The 27,333-nt window shown below is 43.7% G+C and overlaps 1 protein-coding gene and 1 long non-coding RNA gene across 2 annotated transcripts; one reads left to right on the plus strand and one right to left on the minus strand.

The window, feature by feature from the left end:
* Positions 1 to 405: 405 nt before the first annotated feature.
* Positions 406 to 15,837, minus strand: VDAC1 (voltage dependent anion channel 1). The gene is made up of 9 exons (XM_066197099.1): positions 15,731 to 15,837; positions 9,258 to 9,327; positions 8,640 to 8,689; positions 8,271 to 8,423; positions 8,128 to 8,180; positions 5,781 to 6,008; positions 2,682 to 2,832; positions 2,178 to 2,235; positions 406 to 1,348 (listed from the first exon to the last, which is right to left on the minus strand). The coding sequence occupies exons 2-9, from the start codon at positions 9,322 to 9,324 to the stop codon at positions 1,257 to 1,259; spliced, it is 852 nt and encodes a 283-aa protein (XP_066053196.1). The 5' UTR covers positions 9,325 to 9,327; positions 15,731 to 15,837; the 3' UTR covers positions 406 to 1,256.
* A 190-nt stretch (positions 15,838 to 16,027) lies between these two features.
* Positions 16,028 to 19,404, plus strand: LOC136297352 (uncharacterized). Its single transcript, XR_010723141.1, has 3 exons — positions 16,028 to 16,086; positions 16,898 to 16,952; positions 18,432 to 19,404. It is a non-coding gene; the product is annotated as an uncharacterized lncRNA (long non-coding RNA).
* Positions 19,405 to 27,333: the final 7,929 nt, after the last annotated feature.

The raw sequence follows: 27,333 nt of genomic DNA on the forward strand, positions 1-27,333 counted from the left end.
ATCCTCCCGCACCGCAGCTCTTGCCGTCCGCAGACACCCACGGCAGTGGCCTACGCGTGAAAAAAATACAAACGCTAACGAACAGCCACTGAAGCTGATCCGAGCTCGTAACTGTTCATTGCCACACTTAAGATGTTTATAGAGAGGTAATTCACTTACTGAATTCTATAATAAAAGACAAGTAAGTCATGTTATCTTGTTTTATCCACGAGATTAACAGGTGTAATGTGGAGTTGTCAGAGCTTAAACAGCACTAAGAACAGTGCAACATCTGGAATTGAATTCTACTAAGTATTTTTGGTTTGTGTGGTACAAAATATGCACCAAGATGTTGCCAGTCTTCTGCTGGAGCCACAAATGTAGATGAAATAGTTTTCACAATTAACAGAAAGACAGAGTAAAAGATGACATTTCAATATTTTATTCAAGTCAAGTTTGGGTTTTTTATCCATTTTTAGTAGTGTCAAGTACAGCATTTTGGGGTCTAGTTCCACACAAAATGGAAGACTCTCTAAAAATGTACCCATTTAGTTGCTAAAAAAAAGTGGTAATAAAAGAAAACTCCATTTTAGAATTAGTGATGCAACTATGTGATTGCAGTTGCAAAGACTCTTCCCTGGTTATGTCCATTTTACAAGCTTTTCATCAGTGCAAGGGGAAGGAACCACAACATGGGACAGGCAGTATTCGCTGAGTCACATCAAACCTCCTCCACAAGGACTTGGACAAGGTGGACAACCTAAAGCGTTCCGGAGACAGCAGTAGGTGTGGGATAACCAAGTAAGACAAACCATTGATGAAACACATATCTAAAAAAATAAATTTTAAAATCCCTTTTTCAGACGAGTTTGCACATTCCCTCACTTACTGACTGAAACCTTAGGCATCAGAACGTTTTGCTTACACAGTGAACAGTACAATATAGTGGTCTGCAATTCCCAGGTTTTATAACATTAACACATTCCTTATGCCATCAATATATTAGCAGAGGTAATCAACACCCTCCTTCTTCTTATCACATGGCAGTTGACAGATGTGATGAGCAATTACATAAAGAAAAAAAGCTAGGATTTTTTATTTGTGATTTTGTCTCCACTTCTTTAACAACATCATTTTTAAAGCTTAGCTGTCTTTAACCAGGACTAGCAGGACAGATACGTAGCAACACTTGCACCCCAGACAAAACACTGAAAGGTACACTATTTTCTGAAGGTAGCTATGCTGTATTTTCAGATTAGCAATTGTGAAATCACTCCTTATGCTTCAAATTCCAATCCTAGACCAAGTTTGTGACCCCCTGCATTGACATTCTTGCCATCCAACAAAGCTGACAATGTCAGTTTGATACCTGTAAAATAGAGAAAAAGGAGAGAAAAGTCAATTTAAAACTTGGAATGAGCTTTATGTTCAGGAACTGCTATGTCTGTTACTGCTTTAATTTATTGGGTAGCCAAGTTAATGGGATTTGGCAGCTGGCCTTGGAAGGACTGGGCATTTTAAAACAAACTGCAGATAAGAAATCTTTCTGAATTATGAAATTTATAATAAACCATGATGATAGATTCTGCTTTTTATCACTCCAACTAATTAAAGCTCTGAGCCAATTCACTGCTACTGGTCTACTGATTAATCTAATTTTAGAGTCCAGAATTACAAAAACCGGGGACCTTGATACATACTCACCTTTCTAAACCACTTTAAAATCTGGGTATGAAAAAGCCCAAGCCCCATATGCTGTAATATCTCATGTCAATCTGCTCAGTATTCTGGCAGCAGATTTATTACACTACATTGAAACCAATTTTGCAGCAGTAAGACTGTCCCCTTCCTGGGCCAGGGGACCTTGAGAAAGTCACATTTTTAAGAAGAATAAACTCAGTAACAGGAGGCCTCTGAAATACTAAAAATTTAGTTACTTATCTGTGACACAAATAATTATAGACATATTTTATATCCACATGAAAGACTATTTGACTTTGTCAGTGGAAAATGGTCTCTAATAATTCTGCTTCCAATAGATATCCAGAATTAAGAAAACTGTCCCGAGAAAAGTTCATCATTGGCTTGCCAAGCAAGAGCAGTCTTACAAAACCCATCACACTTTATCACCAGAAAGTTCTGATATTTCAAGATTGAAGTATCTTTATTGATTCTGACCTTTTTCTACATGGACTTACCTGGCTTTAAAGTCTGAGTGTATCCTAACCCAATCAGACTGGAGTTGTTCACTTTAGCCTTAAAGGGAAACAATAAAGCATTATTTAGTAATAAATAGTAAATTTAGTAAATAATTTAGTATCTTTCTTTAATGTCCTCTGTGCCTGAGAATTATGCAACAGCTTTTAAACCTATTATAAAATAACTTAAATCCCAAATCTCAAAGAATCTACAGTCACTGTAGAAAAGAATGGGTTAACATCATTTTTAATTTTGTCCAGACTGACACAAAAACAATCTCAAAATAGTGCCCAGTAATACAGTGAAACTTTCTGTGTCTCTTTTAAGGAAAATCCAATAGCTGTGCTCTCAGGCTGCCAAAACCAAAACAAACAGATCCATGTGCCAACTACACAGCACAGAACTGCATCAAGACCGTGCTCTGCTGATGGAAAGGCAGCTTTCCATTTCCATTACAGGCACTTATTTTCAAATGCATATAAATGTACATGCACAGGACTCACAGAAAAAGAGGCATCTGGGTCAATCTGATACTTGGCTGCTATTCCAAAGCGAGTGTTGCTATTTCCAGCTGTCCAAGCAAGATTCACAGCAGTTTCCAGTTTATCATTCACCTTCTGGTAAATGGAGCCGCCAAATTCCGTTCCGTCATTCCTGGAAGGAATGCATTAGTGTAAACAGCACCCCAAAACAATCATCTTTCATTTTTCCAGTAAGAGCTGTATTTACACAACATCCACTTACACCTCACTAAATATCCCTGCAACAATTAAGATAGAGACATTAGGCCAGATTGGTTATTTTTAGATGCTTCAATTCATTGCAGATTGTTATATTTCAACAAGTTCTGAAACTGAACCCATGAACCCAAAAAACCCCCACGACACACTATCAAAAATTAGACCAACGATGACAGCTTCCAATTTTCCCTTTCCTGTAGATGGGAGTCTTTGTAGTAGACACTTATTTTTCCCTGCACGTCTCTGAAATAATTATTTTCCCTGGCAAATGTCTCCTTGGGCCCTGAGAGGGCTGTACCCCAGTCACAGAGCCCGAGTCATCCCAAAACTGCCATGTCAGCATGCTTTTGCCAGACACAGAGGAACTCTATCACAAGGGAAGTTGCCAACTTACTGGGCAAGTCTATAGGCTATTGCAAATGAATTCCATTTGCAACAGTCCTTACAGTACATCTGTGCTATGGTCTATGGAGTAGAAACAGAAATGGAACTAATTTTGCTTTGCAGAGGGCACTGACCCACAGCTGAATGATGAGCAGCATAACTTCCAATTACTACTGCCCCAATGTCACAGAGGAATAAAGTGTGGTAAATAAAAGGCAAAACGTTAGAGCATGCAGATCATAAAAACAATGCCAAAAGACTCTTAAAGGCCTTGCACTCCTCATAAACCAGAGAGCATCTGAATTTCCATTGTTGCTTATTTTCTTAAAGAGAGGATACAAATATATTGTAGAAAACAGGCTTTAAACCCCAGGAAGATGTGCAGTTATTTCTAAATGTGAAATAATCTGGTTCCAATTATTAGAGTACACCAGACCTTTAGTAATTACAAAAAGGGGTAGATTTAGTATCTTTTCCCTTTTACCCCTCTGGTCTGATATTCTTTAGTTCATAAAAGTTGCACAAACAGCAGTGATATGCCTATCTAAAAGTTCAAGCAATAGCAATAGCCTTTTAAATTGTTAGAGCAATTCTTCCAAAACAACACTACAATACTTACTTCAGATAAGACTGAAGCTCACATTAACTGCATGTGCTTGGCTCTCAAGAAAAGGAGGGATTAAAAAGGACTGAGGAGAGCTGGTTATACAGGCAGATTTTGTGCAAGGTTCCCACACAGCTCTGTCTTGACCTGCAACATTAGGGGGGCGGTCTGAGCTATGCTTAAAAAATGAGGAAAGTCATATTTAAAACTAGAAATTATCCAGCCCTACCTCCTGGTTTTATTATTAAATAATAATAATAAAGTCAACTTCTTTTTAACTCTAATAGTAATAATAGCACTTTTTATGCAGATAATAGTACTTCTTATGTAGATTAAAAAAAAAAAACACTAGCCCCCTATGAAAACTAATATATTAAGGCACCCTTAAGGCAACTAACTTACTGGAGTCCCCAGCTGGTTTGTGTAATGCTAGGAACAAAAAAAACCCCACACTTCAAGTCCCACCTAGTTACATTATCTGCTCTGCCACAGTATCCCAGTGAAACACTGACCTGTGTAGATGTAAAAACCAAGCAGCCTAGAGAGGGGAGTTCCCCACATAACTCCTTCTGGGATTAAATAAAAGCTCTGACACATTTTCAAAGCTGAAATACATCAATCACCTACCTAATCTATTATTAACAATAAATAAGACTTCTATTCGTATCATACATCTGTGGTTTTGTACAGTAACAGCAACCTGAGAAACAGACCCCCTGGAATACCAGAAACAGATCTGAGCCCTCACTGCTGTTATGAGTTTCTGCTGTTGCTTTCATTAAGAGTAATAACAACCACGGCATTTTATAGCGAAAGCCAATAATATAATGTTTTGAACTGCTACAGCACAACTACATTGAAAGTCATTGCACTTGAAGGAGCAACTTCTAATCCCTAAGTGGAAGGGGACCCCACATATGGTTTTGCTGGAAGTTTTCTGCCCACATTTTTGTGCTTTGGCAATCCTTCAAACACACTGTCTGGGCTGTGGGGGTTCGATTGTTCTGTAAGGCAGCAGGAGCTTCCTAAACCACATCGCTGAAAAAGCAGCATGAAAGAACATGAAGGCCTTTGAAGAAGTAGCTCTAGGAAGGCAAAATTGTTCAACCCCTAGATGGAAACAGCCTGGAATAGCTCTGCTACATGCAAAATATCCAATTACCCAAGGGCACAGAAAGGGGGGGCCAGGAGAACGGATTAGGGATTACCTAATCTTAAAAAACTGTCTTCCCTAAAGGTATAAATTGCCTTTTCAGGAGAAGGGGAGACAGAGAAATCAAGGTTTTCATGGAATTTGATCCTGGTTTCCTACTGTTGATACATTCAGGAAGGACAAATACTTGTGTAAATAGATTATTTGAAGTTGCAATACCAAATAAACTTTTACACAATATCCCTTCCAGTACTAAAACAAACCCAGTCCCTGTCTCTTCCAGTCACTCCCTTTTGCCTGTTCTTGTTCATCCTCTGATTAACTCCTTCATCTACGCATCAACCCACCGTTTTGTTTGATGTTGACAGTTGTAAAAGGAAAGCACTGCTTTTATTTCAGCTTTCACAAACAGTATTTGTACAAGTTTTATAATCTTTATTATATCACTAATGGATTCTAATAGTCCTTTATCTGCTAGACAGACACTGGACCCTTGGTGCTCAGTGAGTTCCAGTTCTTTCCATCATTCACTCCCTCACCCACATAATTCAAAGAAAAAGTAATGCAGCTGAAAAAATACAGCTTGACATCTTTAATGAAGAATTAATTTCAAATTCACCATTCCCTTGTTCACCATTGCTGAACCTCTGACCCCTTCACTGTTTAGTAAGCGTTAAAATCATTCCAAATTCCTTTTTAGTGCCTGTCTGCCAGTACTTACACATTAGTATGAAGCTGGAATTCATCAGTCTTATAGCCAACAGCGAAGTTGCTCTGAGTTACTCTAGACTTTGCTGTCTCAAAAGTCATTTGGTAGCCTGCCAGCCACCCCTCATAGCCAAGCACGAGAGCTCCACGTATCGAAGGACCAGCAATATCAAAATCCATGTCACAGCCGATGTTGATGTGCTCCCTTTTGTACCCCGACTTAATTTTAGCACTCTTTTTCCTAAAGAGAAAAGAAAGATATCATATTTTTGCAAAGGTGCACCTGTAGGCAGCAATTCCATCATATCACTCACTTTAACTCAGTGTAATAGTTCCTGAAGACAGTGTGTACATCCCTGGAGAGCCACATGGCATGTCAACCTTCTGAGTGTTCACCTTTACAAAACCCTAAGTCAGCTACAGTGAATTCTTTGCAAATGAGCAGTAAAATGTGGTGTGGTGCCCCACAAAGCGCTTCTGGACTGTTTTCTGAAACGCAGCTGCACACAGATGGGAAGTGACAAAACCATATCCTCATCTCCAACTGATACGATGGTTTTGGAAGTTTGGTACGTATAGGGAAGGAATGGAAACTGTAGAAGTTTACAGGTTTGCCACCAGAAGTCCCCAACAGCAGACTTGCTTGCCTGTCCCAGGCAAACAATTTTTAGACAATCCTAGTGAACTGGGTAATTTTATTTACTGTGACAGACATTAGGAAATCACTACTTTGCAGTTTCCTGAGGGAAAGTCTCTGCTGTGAAGCAAGCAGGGTGCTTCCGTGGCTCTGACATTCCCATTTCTCTTTATGGTACTTTGTGGACTTTAATGGTCACAGCCATTTACAGCCACCAGAAAGCTGCCAGGTTAAGGCAGAAATAAACTCTCCTGAGTCACCTCTTTATTTTTATACTATTGGTCAGACCAGTATTTTCTCTTGTGTCCTTAGGTTGATTTACATCAAGGGTGCAGACCCTCACAAGGCAAGAGAGTTATGTCTAATATATTCACCTACTCTTATTTAAGATTTTTTTCTTCTCTTTTTACAAGTGTCTTCTGTCTTTGACCAAATCTTTACAGAAATCTTTCTGGGAAAGTCAAGATTGATTTGAAATTTCAAATCGGTGCCGTATCAGACTCACACAGAGACTGATCTCTTTTTTATTATTAGCTCAGACCCAGGAATTTCTTGTGTTTTGCAGAATCAGAAATAAAGTGCAGGAGTGCCAAAAGCACTCATCTGCAACTTCTGTAAAAGTCAGCGGAACCTCTACCAGCAATGTCACAGGGACAGAGATAAGAACACAGAGTGCTCCAAAAAATTATTTTACCTGCTGAAAGATTCATCAGAGTCAGTAAGTAATACGGAGGGAGAGAAGAAGTCTCATATTCAGACATGGTGCATCACTGTCAAACTAAGCCAGGTCACACCAGGATTGAATATCACTCCATTTACCCACATTTAACAGTCCTCTTGAGGCAATCATAACTACAGTGTCTGTGAAGTGCCCAAGAAATAGTTCTACACCTGTAACATCGTTCTTGAACAAGGTTTTTCCTTTTAATTTCTCTAAGAATCCTACCAGTTAAGAAATAATTTTAAAAGTCTACATGAGAATATTCTGATTAACAAAAATATCTAATTAATCTGGAATTAGGAGTGGACTGAAAGCAGTTGACAATGCAGAACACTAGATCTAAAAGACAGGGTGGAAGCTCCCCGGGGACTATTACCCTGAGAGCCTGCAGTGCAGTATGCTGCTCTGGGAAACTGATGAGCAGAGTATTTTGACTCACTGGCAGCACTGCTTGCAAGAAGATAATCGGGGAAAAAAATAAACCAACATCTAGACCTACAGCTGCTGCTTAATCCCTCTGGCCCACATAAAACATGCATCCAATCACCATGTCAGAAATACCCATCCAGCAGCAAGGCACACTGTGGCCTGCAAGAATTCGGATGATAAATTCAGCTTGGGACAAGAGCCCAGTTCTGTGTCAACCTGTCAGAGCTGTGGCCAACTGGCCCTGGAGCTTGTTAAGCTTTGCATTACAGCTGACTTGTTTAGTGCTTTTATTAAGGCAGCAGCTCATCCTCTGACATGGCCAGAAATACACAATGGAGCAAAACCACAACTTTTTCTTCACTCTCTAATTCTAACTATAATTTTCAAGCTATTGTGTTTAAGTTTGCTTGCTATAATTAAGGATTAAAAAGGGATTATTAACACTAAGATTTCAGTGAGATGTACATGATTTTATCATACACTGATAATAGGCTGATTTTTTATTGGTCTTGATATCTCAGGACAAAAAATTAAAAATGCCTTTTTTGTCACTTTAGCTTACTCACTTCTTACCCAGTGTTAGGAGAGAAGGTGGAGTCAAAGGTCAGCTTCAGGCCCCGTGCAAGCTGAACAGAAAAGAAATTCACCGGTTGAATTTCTAGTTAGAGATTGGCGTAAGTAAATTTGCAAATTGCTTTTTGGGAACCAAAAATTACCTGATCTTCCAGAGTAATCTCAGTGCCTAGTGTGTTGTCAGTGTTCCACTTTTCTGTGAACATCAATCCATATTCCACCCATCTGTATTTTGTTTCCAAACTACCACTGACTTTGCTTGTTTCTGAGTTTGCTGAACCTGAGCTTGTAAATTCCTAAAAGAAGAAAAATAATTTATGCATACAATATATGTATTTGTCAATATACTTATATGCAATGAGGCAGATGCTTATACTAGTAGAACATATCGGTCATTATAATTTACTAAACATTAGTTCATATAAATACAAATATATTTATTTTAAAAAGAAATAGACAGTAATCACAAGACCACCACAATATTTTGGATTTCAGTGTGCTTCCAAACTCACCAGTCCATTTTCTGATCTTGTTTTCAAGTCAAGCTTTATTAACCCAAAACCTAGGGAGTGAGAAAAAAATATGAATCATTTATATGCTGATTTGAAAAGCATTTCTGATTTATTTCTTAAAACTCTCTTCTAAATCACCTGTGAACTATTAAATAGTTAAAAAGGGCACAGTTATCAAACCGTGTGTTTCTAAGAAGCAGCTTGTACTCCAGATAGCAGTTGACTGATGAATCCTATTGACCTCAGCAATATAACTGAGACCAAACTAAGTAATAATACTTTTATTCACAGTGAGCAGCATTCTGTTCATAAGCAAACTACTGCCATCAGTGATCCTGCTTATCAATACAAGGGCGCAGCCAAAATACAGCACACAATTTTCTCTCACAACAATTTTCTCTCACAACCAACAACAGTTCTATGTGGAACAGGAAGAATTTTATCAAAAGAAAAGTAAGTTACCCTCCCTTTACAAACAGTAAGGGCAATGTGAAGCTGTGATTCTGTCGATGCTAATGGAAATGATTGGAGTATTTCTCAGGGGAAAGTTATAAAACCCCAACAGTTTCAGGAATTAGGCAGACAGCAAAAGACTAAACTTATTTTGGCTTTATTTACCATATCCCTTGGTGAAAATATCTCTGGCAGATTTGCCCAGGTCAGCATAAGCAGGTGGAACAGCCATTTTCTGGAAAGGAAAATTTAATAAATAAAAAAAAAGGAAACTACAGTGTTCAGAAACTTACTTAATTCATTTAAGCAACAAGAAACTTACTGCCATTAGAGCCCCTTTTTGTATCCCCCACCCACCATTTAAATACAGCCTGAAGAAAGCAGCTGTTGCAAACAGTGTGATTTCATTTTGCTCGGGAGCCAGCAGCAGTAATGACCGTGTAGTTGCCACTGAGGATGTGAAACAGGCTGCAGAGCAAATACATATTAAAAGAAAAGGAACTTTCTATGCCTTGCCAGAGTCAACTGTTGTTTCCTTATCAGTGTAACTGCATGAACGGACTTATGTTTTTTTCAAACCATTTCTTGGAAATGCTTCTCCTGTTTCTCGCAGTGGATCTCTGGATTCTGATGTAAAGCATTAGGGCCCCAACTCATTCACAAAGGAAATGTAACCAGAATAAGCATCTACCATCAGAACATCTCTCTTCCCCTAATTCAGAACAGCAGATGGATAACATTTATGTCAGCAAAATCAATAAATGGTCATTCTTATGCTGTAGTTTTCTTTGACTTTGCTATTGCTATTAATGGGTTAAGATGTCTCCTTAGACGTTGACCTTTAAGTGTTTTTCTGTGCACCTGAGAAAAAATTATCTTTGTGAGAAAAATTCAGACTGCAGGGAGGTCACCCTGTGAAGTCAGGCCATCGGGAGGGCAGCCACAACCCCACTTCAGCAGCAAAATGCAGACTGGGGCTCCCTGCAAAGGCACAGCCCAGTAGTGGGGACACCACAGAGGTAGCTTTCTCCACTGTGTTTTGTTTCTCAGGGATGCCCACACTGCCACGGAGGTCCTCACATTCCCATGCTCAGCAGGCCCTGAAATTCTTAGTTCAGTGGCCTCCTGCAAAAGCAATAAATGCATCCCATTTTCTCAACCATTGGGAAAACTGTCTCACCATATACAGAGGAGAAAATAGGATCCTGAGAGGAACAAACCAAGCGAATATCCTTTTTTATCCAAGTTAAATAATTTCCACTCCCTTATTGAAATAAAGTCATTTCTTTAGGGGAAATAAAGTCAAGCTATCTGAAATGGTGCACATCTTCTGTCTTTGTAGACAAGATTTCCAAATTCTACACAGCAAAGGAGCTAAATCATATTGATAAAGCTAATCCTCCCAAAACCAGATGTTGCACTAAAATTCCACATTCACAAACTTTTTGGCTATTCAAAAGTAATAAGCAGTCTACTACATATGCATGCAAATGCTTAAAAAACTGCCTGACATTCTTACTCTAGAGTATTCAGTGTAAGCAGAAAACTACTGCTTTAAAGCCCACACAAACTCACTAGCTCTGAACACAAGGGTGCTTTAATATCTCTCTGGCTGCAGGCTGGGATGCAGTCCTCAGGCAAGCTCACCACCCCATGAAGATCAGATAGGGACTTTCAGCAGTCCCTCGGTGCCTCAAGCACTTTAGACAACAAGCTGGTACCTGCTAAAGCCGGATATTGCCACTGCAGAAAGGAAGAATCCCTTTCCTAGAGGGAACAAAACAGATCTGGTGGCTAAATAAAAGCCAACAGTCTTTTGAGAATGTAAAGTAGAATTCAAGGGCACATACTATGATGTAGCTTCAGTTGCAGACTACTTGGGTGCATGTCATTTCTTTCCAGTCATAGTCCAGTATTAAAATGCATCCCCAAATACACAACCAGCTAAGGAAGTTAATTTTTTTTTAAATTCATATTCCAAAACAGTTTTAGCTGCATGTATTGGACCTAAATGTCTCTGCTTGGTTTTGTTTTGTGAAAACATAAAAAAGCAGAGATTTAATGTTTATACATAAAATCAGCCTTAAAAAAGGAGGAAAAAACCCCAAAAACATAAGCAGAAAAAAACCCTAAGAAAGGATTACCATATTTGTGTGAGTAATTCCTCTGTTCCTCATTGAAGTCACTAAAAGCAGATACAATGCCCTGCTTGGAAATCACCCCCCAATTCAGGCAGCACTCAGGAGAGGGATGGCAGGAGTCACTAAGAGCTGTCTGTGTACAGCAAATGCTTCTGCCTTGCCAGAGCAGCCCGGCCCCATGAGAACCCTCCTCTGATGGATATTACCATTTAGCATCATCAAAAATTAAAAATATTACAAATCTCTACATTTGAAAAATCAAATAAGCATCACTTTGAAAGATAATGCACCGCTCTGCCAGCTGCATCTCAGAATCTATCAGATCTATTTTATCAAAACTCCCTTTGAGTGACTTCATAAAATCAAAATATTTTCTTCATAAATGAATGCTGTATACTTTTGTGCTGGATTTCCTCAGTCATGTTTTTTGCTTCTCCAAGCCCATCAAGCCAAGTTTTGTTCTTTGATGCCTGTGTATCCCCTCTGGCTGTGGCCAAGCTCATCAGGTGCATGAGCTGTGCCAGGCTGCTTCACTGCTGCAGTCTGGGCCCAGAACAGTGGGAGACAAGAGAGCTCCACTTAGACAATTACTATAATTAGGGGACAATACTGAAAGCCAAATCCCTGCTGATTGTAAGGCAAACCATGTAACACACACAGAGCAAGGTGTTTAAAATTGCTGAGTGTGGAAAACTCTAGGAGCTGTGTACTTGGTGGTTACCCTTGCTGCTGTCAGCAAGAACAAAACAAAAAAATTCTGTTTGCACTGGCTAATAAGAAGCCTCCTGTTTAACAGATGGAAAACAAAACTGATTACATCCTGTGCGAGTACAGGTTGTAAGACAAGCATGCTTAGCAGGGATTCAAACTCTTAAAGGATCAAGGAATGGCTGTGGCCAAGTGCCCTTGCTTTTCACCAGTGGGATCCCTGCACATTAACTCAGATTAGGTTTGGACTGAAATGAATTCACTGCTTTTATCCTTGTCCAACTGTGCAAATAGCTCAGCGTGACTATGGACCTCAATGCCCACACAGAGCAGGCCAAGTAGAATATCTGTACTGTGTTCCAAGTGGGAAAATATTTCTATTTTCTTGAGTAAGAAACACCATTGCACAAGTGATGACTGAAGAAACCCTGAACTGAGGAGGAGTAAGCTCTGAGTGCTGCTGTGAGCATACCTCCAAGAATGCCTGATTTGTAACTGCCACAGGGAGAGAATCAGGAGCTCCCTTTGGAGCTGCAGGACCCAAGAGGCAGCCCCAGTGAAGATTTCATTACAGCAGGCCAAATTTGAGTATTTTCCAGTGTCACAGATGGCAAAATTTTCCCTCTATGATGCAGTTCTGGGCAATTAAATCAAATTCGGTTCAAAAAGTGGCAAACCCACAGGGTGCTCTGGCAAATACAAGGATTGGCTGCAACCAAAGGAAAACTTGATAAATGTCATTCATGCCTAAGTTCAAGCTTCTCTGCACGTATTTATCAGGTTTATGAGAGTTACACAGAGAAAAGGAACAATCTAAAAATTTAAGGTAAGAATCAAATCCATTATAGAAATAAAATTCCCATGAAGACAAATGGCAGTCTATCAGATTCAAGGCTAAGAAAGTAAAAAGGTTGGATTTATCCTTATCTAGCCACATTTTTTTCCCAATAAATCTGAACTCATGTACCATTTTTGGATGGTACCAGTAGTTCCGAACATTCCAGCTCCCTCCCTCCATAAGCATGAAAAGGTGCTAGATGCAGAGTGGACATATTACAGCTGCTGGGAACTGCTGGGAGGGACAGACAGCATTGGGTTATGTGACCAGGTACAGTCTGTCTGCGTGGGGAAAAACCCACATGAGGGTCTTTTGCCTCGACGCTAAAAAGAATACTAATTTATTTGTCATTCATCTCCTTCATTAAAGGAAAAAATATTCCTTGGAATGAAGTAGCTTTTAGGTACCTTTCTGGACCACCAGCCAGGGCAGTGCCATTTCCCAGGCAGTGTCTGCTGTGTCAATACACCACTAAGGAAGGGGCTTTGCTCTCAGAGCAGGGCCCAGCTCCCTCCACGTCCCATGGCTGGCTGGAGGCACCAGCTCCACTTGGCACCTGTACAGCATCCCTGTAAAACATCCCAGGCTCCCAGGGGAGCTTGTGCTGGCTCCATACTTTGGGTTTTATGGTCCAGAACCCAAATCCCTTCAAGTCATGCCCACAGTCTGCCTCAGATCAGGTTCAGCAGCCCCACTGTGCAGAGATTTAAGAATACATTCATCCTTAAATAAATGCACAGTCACACAGAGGTCAAACATCAAGTTGAGCACATTCACGAGGCTTTTGAGAAGCCAGTAAAAGCACATGGTTTGTAAATTCTCGGCATTATTAGACACAATACTTAACAACACTTTCTGTTCCAACTTCTTACTGCGCCCACATCATATAATCCATGCACCATTATGACTCAAAATTTAAGACTGGGAGTGCACAATTTCTTTTCTTGCAGGCATTACAATGCCATCCAGCATCCTTGTGACACTCTCAGGATCCCAGCTCTCCTGCTGGAGCTTTGCTCTGGAACTGCATGCATGATGGAGCAGATTTAAAGAAGGGTTTATGCAGTACTTCTGTAGCCCAATAAACAGAGGAGAAATAAAGGAAATAAACCGCTTAATAGCAAATGTAAATATTATTATTTAGGCTATACTAATTATGGAATTAAAGAAAGAGAAAGACTGCTTTTAATTGTATGGGTATACATTAAGAACTGCAGTGTTGTATGGCAAACCCATATTAAACTATCATATATAAGTCAATTAAATGGACTTGGGTGATGTTGCAGCTTGCTGTAGCTACTGTAAATACCAAACTGAAGGGAAGAACACAGAACCACAGTCCCTACATGTTAAAGGAAACTGTTTCTGTTAAATACCTGCGGAGAAGGAGAAAAGCAGTGCTGCTGTCCCACCCCGTGCCACCAGCACGGCAGGGCCCAGGTCAGTGCACGCCCCGGCAGCACACTCAGGAAGGGACATGTCCCTGACTCCCAGCCCCACTGCAGGAACACCCAGCACCAGATCTATGGGGATGAGTAATTAAAATGGAATTTTGTCTTCCAGCACAATGTGACAGCTCACACAGAAGGGGAGCATCTGCTACAACGGTGGATGTTTTTCCCTACCTGCAGCAGATGCCAAGCCACGAGGGCCTGAGCTGTGCATCCTGCCTCCATCCCAACAGTGCCAGGGCTGGGGACATCCTCCTGCTGCTGCAACAGCCAACAGCATTTTCCACCACACCTTCACACCCCCATACACACACCCCAAAATGTGGGCAGGAAGAAAAGATGGATCAGTGCAAATCTTTGATGAAGAGTGCTGGGGGGAGGCATTACTCTGGAATGTCATTGCAATAATGCAAAAGCCCATTTCTGACAAAAAATCACGGGTGAAATGCCTTAAGAAAGGTGATTATTCAACCATCCACTGCACCCAACAAAACAAACTGCAACACACCTCTATTCTCACTAAGCCATCTGAGAAACAAGCTGGGATCTGTTTCTGCTGGAATCACCATAAATATTCCCCAGAGACACAACCCTGCATTGGTCACTGATGATGAGTCAGCTCCACTCCATTTTCTGAAAATTTTGTTACCCTTTCTTTTCTTTTTTTTTTCTTTTTTTTTTTTTTTTTTGGCAAATACCGAAAGACTGAATGACTCAAAGACTTTTCCCCCCTCCAGCAAGAGTTGTTCCCAGGAAGGGCTGTGACAAGGCAGAATCGAGGCAAATGCTGCTGTGGCCCCACAGTGCAAGGGACGGGAGGGGAAAGCAGAGACATGGGGATTTTTTTTTTTTTTAACTGACATTACTACCCACAAGTAGAAAGCTACATTCTGAAAATAAGCAGAATAAAATGGAAGAAGAAACCCGTCTGGCTGCTTGGCTTGAGGCTTGGGATTTTGGTACATATCAGAATGAATTTGCCAACCCGCAAGAAGGATCCCGGGGCCGCGGAGGTGAAAAGGATGTCAGAGTCAAGACGGTGCCAAACCCGGGCAGGTACAGCCACCCTCGACCTTTGCTTCCCGGCCAGGAGCAGAACGATGCCGCCGGCCGAAGCGCTCGCCAGGAGCCGCACGCCCGCCGTGGCCCAGTGACCTTTCCGCTCCCGTCACGGGGCCGGCGCCCGGTTGACTGAGCTCGGCCTCCGCGCTGCGGCCGCCGGCATCCCGGGATGCGGCGCCGGGACCCCGCCGCGCCCGCCGTCCCGCCGCCCGCGATGCCCCGGCCCCCCGCGCCTCCCCAGCAGGCCCCCGTGTCGCAATGCCCGGCGTTACGTAAGGACACGGTTTTTATCCCCGTTCCGACGGGCCGCGGGTGAGCGGGTTCGCGCTGCGGGCTCCCCCCGCTCCCGCACGTGACCCGTGACCGGGGTCCCGCCGCCCGCATCGCCCCACGGCTCGGAGGGGGCGGCCCGGCACCCCCCGCCCGGGACGGCCCTACCTGCCCCCGCCGCGGCAGCTGCGCGCTCCGCTCCGCCTCGGCCTCCTCCGGCGGCGGCTGCCCCTGCCCGGTGCCTCCCCGGGCTCTGCGACGGCGGCGGCGGCTGCGTGACGGCGGGCGGGGACCGGCGGGGCGGGGCGGCCGCGGCGGGCGGGGCGGCCCGGGCTGCGGGGCCGCTCCCCGGGCTCGGCGCCGGGGGCTCCGCCGCGCGGTCCCCGCGCCCCGGCGGCATCTGCGCGAGGGACCGCACCGCCTGCGGCATCCGCGGGATGCAGCAGTGCCTGCCGCGGTACGAGCCGGGACACCTGCAGGCGCCTGGGTACCAGAATCCCCGGCTCTGCGGGAAACGAGGCGAGGTGACTTTTAAAGGGCCCTTCCAACCCGAACTATACTGATTCGATGAAAGACCCCATTCAGTCTGAATTAGCTAAATTAGAGCTACCTAGAATTCAATTTAGAATTTAATTCTAGCTCCCCGTCTTGTTAAAATTCCAATTCCCCATATCCCGGTTGAGGCAAGAGTGGTGGGGAAGGAGGAAGGGAGAATTTGAAAGATGATCCGTGAGCAGGTGAGGCTGCGTGCGATAGCTGGTGAGTGTCCAAAGGAGCTGTCAGAGGGCCAGGGGTCAGCGAGGCAACAAGGCTTCCCCCGTGGGGACTGACTGCGGGGCGTGGGGAGGCTCTCATGAATTAGGGAGCTCACTTCTTTCCTAACTGTCCCTCAGACACGCGAATCTGCCTCACAGCTTATTCTCCCGGTGACAAAGGTCAAGCAGGGAGTGCTCTGCTTTCGGAGGGAAAGAGAGGTGGAGCTGGGCCGCTTTCAGGACGAGATATAAACCCAGTCCTGCACTGGTGGAGGTCCCTGGGACACTCAGCGCATCACCCACAAGATAAACAGGGGAGTCATCTCAGCCAGGAAACTGCTGACTGATTGTCTGGCTGGTCACCCTTCTGCCCCCACCATGCAAAGGATGTCTGTGTTATAAAAAGAATCATTGCTGAGAGTTTACATCCCACCCATGGGAACATTGGTTTGTTTTGTTTATTTTTTTAAATTAGTTCTTTCCCACTCTTTCTCCCTCACACAGTGGGAGTGGATAGTTGAGAGGAGGCAGTTTCCCTGCTTGTGCTCTTACCTGGCTCATGCCTTTGCTTTCCCAACAGGATTTCTCTGAAGGGCACTGCTCCCACAGCCGTGGCAGGGCTGTACCCCAAGCAGGTGAGTGGTGCCTGTCCCAGCACAGCCCGGGAACAAGGTTGGATTCATCCAGCTGAGCACACACACAGCACTGGGGAACTTTGGTCAGGGTTCAAACTAAATAAACCTTGCAATGAACTTAATGTTGAGCTGAAGTGTATAAATGAAGTGGCTTGTAGAATTCAGTGGGATCTCAGGAATTTCTTGACGTGACAGGGTGGTAGAGGGGAAAGGATTGTGTGTAGCCACATATCGACCTTAGAAAGACAGCTGAGGCAGCAAAGGCTGAGGTAATTGTGCTGGATACCAAATCCACATTAAAATAAAGTGTGCAGCCTGCCACCAGGGTAGCAACCCATGGAAAAAAAAAAGAGGTCTTTCTCAAATTTGGGAAGTTCTTCTAACCACAGTCATTTTGTTGATCTGGGCACCACTACAAGTGTGGGTGTTGTAACCAGAGCACAGTGTTGCAGTCAGGGTGAAGTGTCAACTCTCAACACCCTCTCGGTTCTCCCTCTGGCAGCAGCTGATGCCTTCCCTCTTTTCCCGCATCCTGGGGTTTGTCAAAGCCTGCCCTGGATTTCCCTCACTGTCCCATGAAAAAACGTAACCCAAGCAAAAACAGTGGGCAGCTTTCTGCTGGGGTGCATTGAACCTCCTCCTCCTCCAGGAGTGAGAGGAGCAAGGAAAGTGAGGGGGCTGCAGAGCAGGACCCCAGAGGGGAGCAGGGGCACAGGACATTCCCCACCATCCCTTTGGCTCAGTCACAAGGATGTACTTTCACCCTGAGCAGCAGCTCCTCAACCTGCCCCTGCCAAAGTGCAGCCTCAGCTCTTTGCCCTCTGCAAAGGTAAATCTTGCAGTAATGAGTGTGATTTGTGGAGCACTGTGTCCCAGCCTTGGCTCCTCCCCTTGCATCGTCCTGCTGCTGCCCGAGTTTATCAAATACATTCTTTTATTACCTCGGGGCATAAAGAAGTATTTTATTACTTGCAGACATGCAGAGATTGCAGCCTGTTCCCTACAGCTTTTCTCTGAGCAGCCAGACCATGAAGAAGCCAGCCCAGCCCCTGCCCTGCATTAAGCGCTTCCAGCCCCACAGACACCCCCAGGGTTATTGGGAGCTCCTTGGAGTGTCACTGGCTGAGATTAATTTTCACAGGCTGCCCCTGCAGTAGAGGCTGAGTGCACAGAATCATGGAATTGTTTAGATTGGCAAAGACCTTGAAGATCATCAAGTCCAACTGTTAACCCAGCACTGCCAAGTCCACCACTAAACCATGTCCCCAAATGCCACGTCCACACAATTTTAAATCCCTCCAGGAGCTGATGCTGCAGGTGGACTAAGAATGAGCAGAGGGAGAAAATGTTTAGTATCTGTGAGAGATAATTTTTCATTAATTTCTGGAACATGCATCTACCAAAAGATGGCAGCAAATCTCCTCATATGGAGTTGGGCATCAGTATCATCTGCTCTCATGGGCTCTATTTTTCCTACAGGTTATGAACTCTAGATTATCCTGGGGAGTGCCAGAAGACGCGGAGGATTACACTAGATGTTCTCAACAGAGAAAATCTGTGCTTATGACTTTGGTTTAAATTTTACAAATTCCTTCTACGGTATAAGAAATCTCCAAAATGCTCCATACATCAGTTACCTCTTTTATTTTGGCAGTTCTTAGTTTTTAGTAATGCTACAGCTTAATTTATTTTAACAGGTGAAAATGGAACATAAGGGACTGCATTGTAATAGATTTGACTAATAATAATTCCATAAACAGTTCACATACTGGCCCTGTCTAAATGTTCCTTTTCCATCACAGGCTTTGGGTCTCAAGCACTCAGAGCAGTTTGCTTAACACCAGTTTGCTGGAGAAATCTGGAATTGCCCCATCTTTCATTACATAAATCTGCATGTCAGTCACAGAGGATTATTTTTAGCCTCTGTTCTGCATCACTAATGGATATAGCCATGACCCTGATTCTGATACTATTCATACCAAATTAGCTGGGAATAAATCAAGGTCAGTAGAGTCACTGCAAGTACCAAAATGTGAGCTCTGCTCAGCTCAGGTGACAATTCCGGGGCTGGGCTTGCAGTGGCTGTGCCCTGTGCTCCCCTCCCAGGGCACAACTTTACCAAGCAAAGTAAAAAAAAAACCAAGTGTTTTATTCACGAGTTAGTGGTGGGAGGCATGGAAGGATCAGCCCTACTGCATTTCAAAGTATGCCTCTGAATCAATTTCTTCATAAAATAGGACTAGTATATACTATTTTCATTAATCACTTTTACATAGCCAACTTGTACAAAACTGTCATTTCCTCCAAAAATAACTTACCTGCCTAAAATAAAGCTGCGGGGGAAAAAATTGCAGTTTGTGAATTCTACTTGAACAGCTAAGTCTAATTCTACTGCAGTTTCATTCATATCACATACCATGTTTGAACAGCAGAAAAACTCATTAGCCAGAGATCCAAGATGTATTTGTTCAATAAAGTTTGATTTGGCTCTCTTCAATAACAAAAATGTTTTCAGCTTGTTAACCTGAAAGGAATCCATTCATAATCAGTCAAGAACATGCTGATGGAATCATAAAATAAGCAAGCATGCCTCACTGCTGGGTATCACACTATGTAAATATATCTTCATGCCTCTGACACTTATAAACTCAACCCAGGCTGTGCTGTTCAGAGCCAAGCCCTCACTGCCTGCTGTGCCCATGTCAGAGACAAGTTGTTTCCACTGCAGAAAACCCTACACTGGGGATGCTGACACAGCTCTGATGCTCCACGGAGCATCTCTGTGTCAGAATAAAGAGTTTTTACCTGGGCCAGTGTAAGTGGGCTGCTGCTGGTCTTTGCAAATGAGCTGTAGCAGCTATTTACCACACAGCATAGCCCTCTCACACCCACTCATGTCACTGCTCCCTCCTTCCCTGTTCTTTCAATGTGACACAAATATCTTTAAAACCCTTTAAAACAGTTGCATAGTTTTAACTGATTATTTTCACAAAACACAGTGAAATGCAAGTTATTCTTGAGGGTCTGTAACCTCTGGGCCAAGCAGCCAAGAGAGTGGCCAGGCCAGCCAGCCCGGCTGCAGCCAGGAGAGGCTGAAGCTACTGCAGCTTCACACACGGGGAGGGACCAGCTGTGGGCTCAACTCAGAAAGGTCCTTGGTTGTTCCTGTTCCCATTTGTCCACTCTACCACCTGCCTGGAGTTTCCAGGCATTGTTCAGCTCCCTAATCAAGATGTGGCCCCACAGAAGGTTGTGTTCTGCCCTAGCCAGATGAAATCAGCCCGGAGCCTGGTTTTCCTCAGCACAGCAGGATCAGTCCTTCATGGTGCTGAAAAAACCCCACTAGAGTTGGTGCTGAAGGGAAAAGAGGTTACTAATGGAATTCTGTGAATGGATGCTGATCAGCACATTTCTGGGGTGAGCCCTGTTCAGGCTTCTGTCCTGACTGCACCCAAACATCCTTCATCAACACAGTGGGGTGAGCTCTGGCAAGAGAGTAATGCCTGGTTCCAAACACTGAAGAAAGGACTATTACCATGTGTCTTCTGAAGTAGCCCCCAACAGGCTGAGCAGTGACGGGCACCTCTGACCAGTGTGCTACCCCAGTACTGTGCACACAGCCTGCAGTGGGCTTGGGAGTGGCAGAAGTGGGGACACTCGGGTGTGAGAAGTCCAGAGAGGGCTGATTTGATTTTTGAGGAAGAAAGCCGAAAAGTAGAAAACAAAAGGGGGAGGCGATAGAAGCTAAACTCCCACAGCTCCTTTTGATCTTGGAAAATAACAAAGAGATTGACCTGACATTATTGCACCCTCCCTCTCTCCCTCTGGGTTATGTTTTTATTTCCCCGAACCAGTAATGATCAAAGCCAAGAGCCCCTCCATTGCCGTATATTTTCCTTTTCACTCCAAACAAAAGTTGCAAAGGCTGCAACACTTTCTCTCAGGCCTGTCCTGGACCAGTGGTCTGCTTCAAACAGAGCTGTTTGCAGGAGCAGCAACTCCCATGGTCTCAGTAACCTCATCTGCACACAGCAGGGGCAAAAAAGCCCCATCCAGGCAGGGGAGAAAGAAAGTGATACACACCCTCCTGGTGGGGTGCAGCCTGTCAAAACAGATGTCATGGCTTTTACAACTTGAATTCTTTGGGGAGAGGTGGAAATTCGCCATGTCAGGTAAGGTTGCAGTAGAAGCCTCCTTGAGGCCAGAGCATGAACAAAACACAGGCAGATAGTGAAGGGGCGAGGGAGAATGGGTTAAAACGAAAAGAGGAGAGCATTAGATTAGATGTTAGGAAGTAATTCTTCCCTGTGAGGGTGGCGAAGCACTGGCACAGGTTGCTTACAGAAGCTGTGGCTGCCCCATCCCTGGAAGTGTCCGAGGCCAGGCTGGACAGGGCTTGGAGCAACCTGGGATAGTGGAAGGTGTTTTTGCCCATGGCAGGGAGTGTGAAGCCTTTAAGAACCCTTCCAACCCAAACCATTCTATGATTTTATGACATCTGTAACCACAGGGAAGTGGTGAATGACGCAGAGGCATCAACTGTGCCATCATTGCAAGGAGCTGTACCTGCAGGTACCAAAGAGATTTTAGCATCATAGAACCATTTCGGTTGGAAAAGACCCTTAAGATCATCAAGTCCAACTGCACTTAACACAGCACTTCCATGAATTCTTCTTCAGAGAAAAAAAGAAGAAAGAAGCTGAAGTCATGACCTCCTAGCATGTATTTTTCTACCTGTATTGAAGAATGTTTCAGCCCTCTTCACTTCTCAGACAAAAATCAAACCCAAAATTATCACAGGCCACGGTATTTTCTAAATATCACTATTATCTTGTCTTGCAAGTAACTCTAGTGATGCAGTGAAGATATGGTATGGCAGATAAATAGGTGATAAATGCATGCCAAGCAGAACATTATTCATAGGCTATTTAAATTCAGGAAGCATTGGTATTAATCTGGAAGATAAGTTTCCACATTGTGGGTACAGAGCTGCAGACACAATTATTAGCAGTTATATAGTATACACATCTATATATATACACAACTTTTACTTGTCCAGGACCAGACTACTGAATAGAATTGGAAAAAAGTCATTGAGTCACTGGAAAAAAAAAATAAAAAATTGAGTAAGGGTCAAGTAGTGGAAGCTGCAGTGATAGGCAAGAGGATTCAGTGAAGGAAGAAGCTACCAGGGCTCATTGCTGACTGCCAGCATAATCATGGCAGGAAGATTTAGGGCCATGTAAAATGGTCAAGGAAAATTCACCTTGGCAAATAAGAGCTGCTGGAGCTGAGGGCTTGCTTGTTTCTGCCATCTTCACAGATGGAGTTTAAGTACTGGAACACTTCTAGAAACAAACAGAGACTTGGCGGCAAAATATTCGCACTGGATTGATAATCACCAAAAAAAAAAAAAGAGGGGGAGGAATGGTTCAGCTCTATTTAAATATTTATCTTATCAGGTCATATTCAGGTTGCCTGATCAAATAATCCTGAAAATACAGATGTGTAACACTGTTTTTTTAAAAACAAAACAAAACAAATGTTCATTTGTTCTTCAGCTGCAGTGTTTATTCTGTGCAGTTAAACCGAAGGCATGAGATCAAATCTAAATGTGGTTGGGTTATGTGTGAGCATCCCAGCCTGAAATGCAGCTGTAGCTGCAGTACCCAATGAAACAAGACATGTGGGTTTAGACTACAGTTCTTTAAATTCCTCCAGGTAAAACTGAGTGTACAGAGAACTTCTCGAAGCATTTTGACCACTTGTTTCTGCTGCTGCTGAGTGGATACAACTGGGATTAGCACAAAAGGAGACAGTGGAAATCACAATTGGACTTAGGAAAATAGAATAATTTTACCTATTTATGTAGTGTAATAAATAGGGTTCATTAAATCATTGGATGTCCTCAACAGGAGACACAGCCCTACAGCTTTTCCCTTTGAGCTTCTTCTTCCCGTGAGAGCGAGGGGAATCTGGTTCAGGGAAGAACAGCACTTGCCAATGAGCTGCATTCCTCCTCAGTACTGCAGAGAAGCAAAACCCCCATGGAGAGGGTCGAAGGGGGTGAGTGAGTTTTTCCCACCTCACTGAGGGTTTAGACCCATCCTTGGCATTATACAGGAATAGCCAGAGTTCTCATCTCCATTCCAAAACACATGGGTTTTCCTCTTCAAAAAAAGAAAAATCAGAGTATCAGAACCGGCCAACAATTGACTGACAAGAACAGTAGGGATGTGATAGCAGAAATTTGAGAGGAAGGACAACATGGTCAGGAGCCTGCAATAGAGAAGGTCTTTCACAGCTCCTCAAGCAGGTCCTGGCAGCAGATTAAAGGTGGGTATCAAGTGCACTTGTAATCCCATCCCTGGCAGGAATGGGAGGGATGCATTAGCACAAGACAAATTGCTGGTTGTGATAGAAACCGGGGTCTGCTCTGGGAAAGAGGGGTTGTTTTTTCTGGAAGAGACAAGAAAATGGCCCATCTGTGAAGGAGTATTCCTCAGAGGGCACAGGTCCTGCTGCGGGGAGCAGGCTGGGCCGTGCTGCTGAGAACATCTGTCACCAGACCCCTTGGAGAGGGGCACTTTATGATCCTTACAATTCACACTTTCCAGCCAAGAATGTCATGGAAAGTGCTGCCTGGGAGCTCTCCTTCAACCCTCTCTATCCTTACAGAAATGCCTAAAAGGGGATTTATTCCTAAGGAAATATTTTCTGGAGCAGGTGATGAGCATTGTTGCCTTGAGGTCGTCCCACCGAGTCTTGCAGTGAGGGGAAGTGGGTGACTTGAGCCAAGAATCCTTAACATTTCTGGTTTGGTGTTTATACAAAAATAAATGCAGGTGCAGGGTGAAATTGGTGCAAAAGATCTTACAAATTAAGTCCATGTGGGAGAGGTGAAGAGGGCTTCCCTTCCAATTCAGAGGCAAACTCAGGGCAAAATTTCCCCCCTGCTTGCTCAAACACAGGTGAGCAATAGTTTAGATGCCTCACTGCACTCAGCTGAACTCCGTGCAGCCTTCCCATGCACCCCAACAGAGTTTGGAGCAGATTCCTAAGCACGAGCCAAAGCATTACCCAATGTCTGGCACCTCTGCTGAGGCTGGGAGCAGCCTATCTCGTGGGAATGCAAACCTTGAGAGTTCAGCAGATATTTGCTTTCCTTGCTGTATCCAGCCTGGTTAAAGTCCAGAGAACAGGACAGTAACAGCAGCTTGCAGAGCATCGTGTAAGGATTTCCTCTTTTGGAAGAAGCTCTGCCCTTTGATCTATTCCACCTTAGAGAAGGAAAAGGTGATTTTCCCCTTAGTCCTGAGATACATCAGCCATGTGGAAATACCCTTAATCATGAAAGAACAAGGCTGAAGTTGACAACAAACCCCAGCTCCCTACACACACGTGCACATACATCAGCCTCTATTCCATTGACTGAAATTAGTGGTACTATTTTCTGTTCTCTTTTGATCAAAGTGTTTTATTTCTGTCTGTCCAAAAGGCTCTTTTTGATCTTTGGTCCTGCACTTTGATTGAAAGCTTTAGTGAAGGAAATTCCTCCACAAGTTCAATACTTGGCACACCAAGCCCTGAACAAGGCACCCAACAAACAGAATAATTCCTCATGACAAAGGTCCCATTTGGCAGCAGATGCTAACAGAAGCCCAGGGCATTCAGGAGCATGTTTGACATCTGGTTTTAGCCACTCCAGGCCATAACTTAGATGCATGTCACCCCTGTAGTGACAGATATCTCAGGGAAAGGGCCACAGAGTGGGACAGCCACCACCCTGTTCCCTGCCAGCAAAAACCATTAGACCACAATTATTCTGCAGTTCTAGGCTTTGATTGCCATTATTTTTCCAAGCAGTTATGTACACAAAGACAGAATTCATAAAATATTATTTAAAGCAATCCTTTCTAGAAAAACAGAGCTCATTAAATATGCTAAGACCTCTTTATAATGATTTTTTTTTCATTTATTATATGGTACTTCTTGGGTTTATATTTCATTCTCATGAAGGATGGCAAAGTAAAATCTCTGTCCTAGTGCATCCCTGGGATGGAAAGGGCAGGAACAGGGAGGTGGCAGAACGACGTTGTGTGGTATATAATGGGGCTGTAGGGCAGGTTTGGATGCATTAGATGCATCCTGCTGCTTAAGCAGGCACAGAAGTATTAAAAAAAATATTGAGGGAAGAAACCTCGCTGCTAGGCTTATCCTCTGCTAGTCAGACAAGAACAGCTCACATGTGCCATCTAGTGATGCTGCTATTTCGTGTACTGGGAGTTGTCCAGGCAGGACCAAAAATATTTAGCAAGGCTGGAGGGCCCATAGCCACGAGGATGGCCAGCAGCAGAGCTGGACAGGCAGCCCTGTCTGACAGCCTCTGGCTGCTGGTGCAGCCCTCTCCATGCACAGGTTTACGATTGATATGAACCCAGAGCCAAGAAAAACCCACATCAAATTTCCCAAATATAGTAGCAAGGCTTATGTTCAAATCCATGTATTCTTTTGTGCACATGTGCAAAAAATACACTTGGTTAAAGTAGTATGACTAAACAGCCAAGGACTAAATAATAGTAAATATAATAAATAGGACTAAATAATTATTATTTAAATAATAACTAATCTGTAACTGGATTAACTAGTAAGTTGGAACTAAATAGCACCAGCAGAAGGCACCAGTAGAAGGCACCAATGCTTAAATCTGAAGAAAAACCAAGATTTTAAAAACCATGTTAATTGAAGATGTCCTGGGAACATGATCAGAGCAGAGGGGCGGATCAAAGCCCTGGCATTGTGTAGGATTTATGAGGACAAAGTACCAGAAGCAGCAAATGAAGGGCAGACATTTACCATTTTAATTACTGGAAATGGGTTTGAAGGGCACTGACTGAAGGAGGATGTGGGAATAACCATTCAATTAAAAATGGAAATGCCTTTTGCCAATATGCTTATTGCTGCATTTGTCACTAGGATGCAGAACAAGTTGTGTGGAGTTTCCCATCTGAGGTGGGGAGGAGATGGGCCCAGAGATTCCCCAGAGCCAAGAGCCTCTCCTGTGCCGGTGGCCTTGAGGGCATTTTGTGTGACATTGGTAAGGGCTGGGGAACCTTGGCACTGACTGCTGAGTGCTGGTGAAGAAGCCCTTCCTCAGTGGGGTGGTCAGCTCCAGAGCAGCTCCAGCAGAGAAAATGAGGCGAGAAGGGCAGGATGGAGAGTGACCAAAGGCTGCAGATCCAGCTGCCTCCTAGGGAGGTGTGCTCAGACTTGACTCCATGGCTGGGCTGGTGCTGTCACTCAGAGCAGTAACACACTGAGGGCACAGGACTGACAGCCCAGGCTCTGCTGATTCCAAACACTTACTAAAGCTGTGACACAAGTGTTTGGTGTCCAACTTGTCCAAAGAAGATTCCACATTTACCAATAACATCTCTGTCTTTCATGCTTCCGTTTACCCTCCTTGACTGCAGAATGTTTTCAGCCTTTTTCAAGGCAATGACATCTCAGACAGGATGGCTGTAGCCACCTCCCACTCCAAGAAATACCTTTTCAAAGCACGAGATGCAGGGAGAGGAAGGGATCAGTGCTTGCCTTCACTGCAGGGAGTCCCACATTGGAAATCTGCTCTCTCACACCTGTTTTCAGCCTCTCCAAGAGGTTGCCTTTCAGGGGTATTGAATCCCAGGGATGTGACCTGATGTTTCCCTTTGCTGTTTCAAGTCCTGCATTGTGCAGATCTGCAATATGAAAGATACCCCAAGATCCTTCCCAAACTGTTTGATCCCCTGCTTCTTCGTTAGTAAGATGAATGGTTCAGCTCACTTTCAGCCCCCAAGTGATTGCCCTTTTCCCTGAAATAACTACTGATTTTATCTCTCATTTCCCTATACACCTACTCCCGTATTTCTTTAAGCTTATCCCTGAAAGCCCCGAGTTTTTCTTGCTCACCTTTCATGGCCTGCAGCTTTTCTTTTAACATTAAGAGCATTGTTTCTGGCAAGACATTAAGGTGCTCATCAAATGCCAACATAAAAGCCATAAATAGTACCCCATTTGCATTCATATTTTGGTAGTCCCTCCATCTCTGCTGTGATGGTGTCTCTCCCTGTCTGCATCCTCTTGGCCCAGGCTGTTTCTTCACCCAAGCTGGGATCACACCTTTCCTCTTTCCATCACGGGCTATTCCACCTGTGACAGTTGTCCATTCAGTGCGGCAACAAGGGATATTCCTTCACTTGGACTTCAGCCTCTCTTCTCCACTTTCAAAAATCTCATCTCCTGGAGAAGATCGTGCAGGTTTTGGCAACGTGCAAACTCAGAGATCGTTCCTCTTCCATTTTGCATACTCCCATGAAAGGGTGCTGCTGCTCTCCAGCAG

Source organism: Chamaea fasciata, unplaced genomic scaffold (genome assembly GCF_029207755.1).
Source record: "Chamaea fasciata isolate MVZ Bird 193981 ecotype frontalis unplaced genomic scaffold, bChaFas1.0.hap1 SCAF_15, whole genome shotgun sequence".
In the NCBI taxonomy this organism is placed as follows: Eukaryota; Metazoa; Chordata; class Aves; order Passeriformes; family Sylviidae; genus Chamaea; species Chamaea fasciata.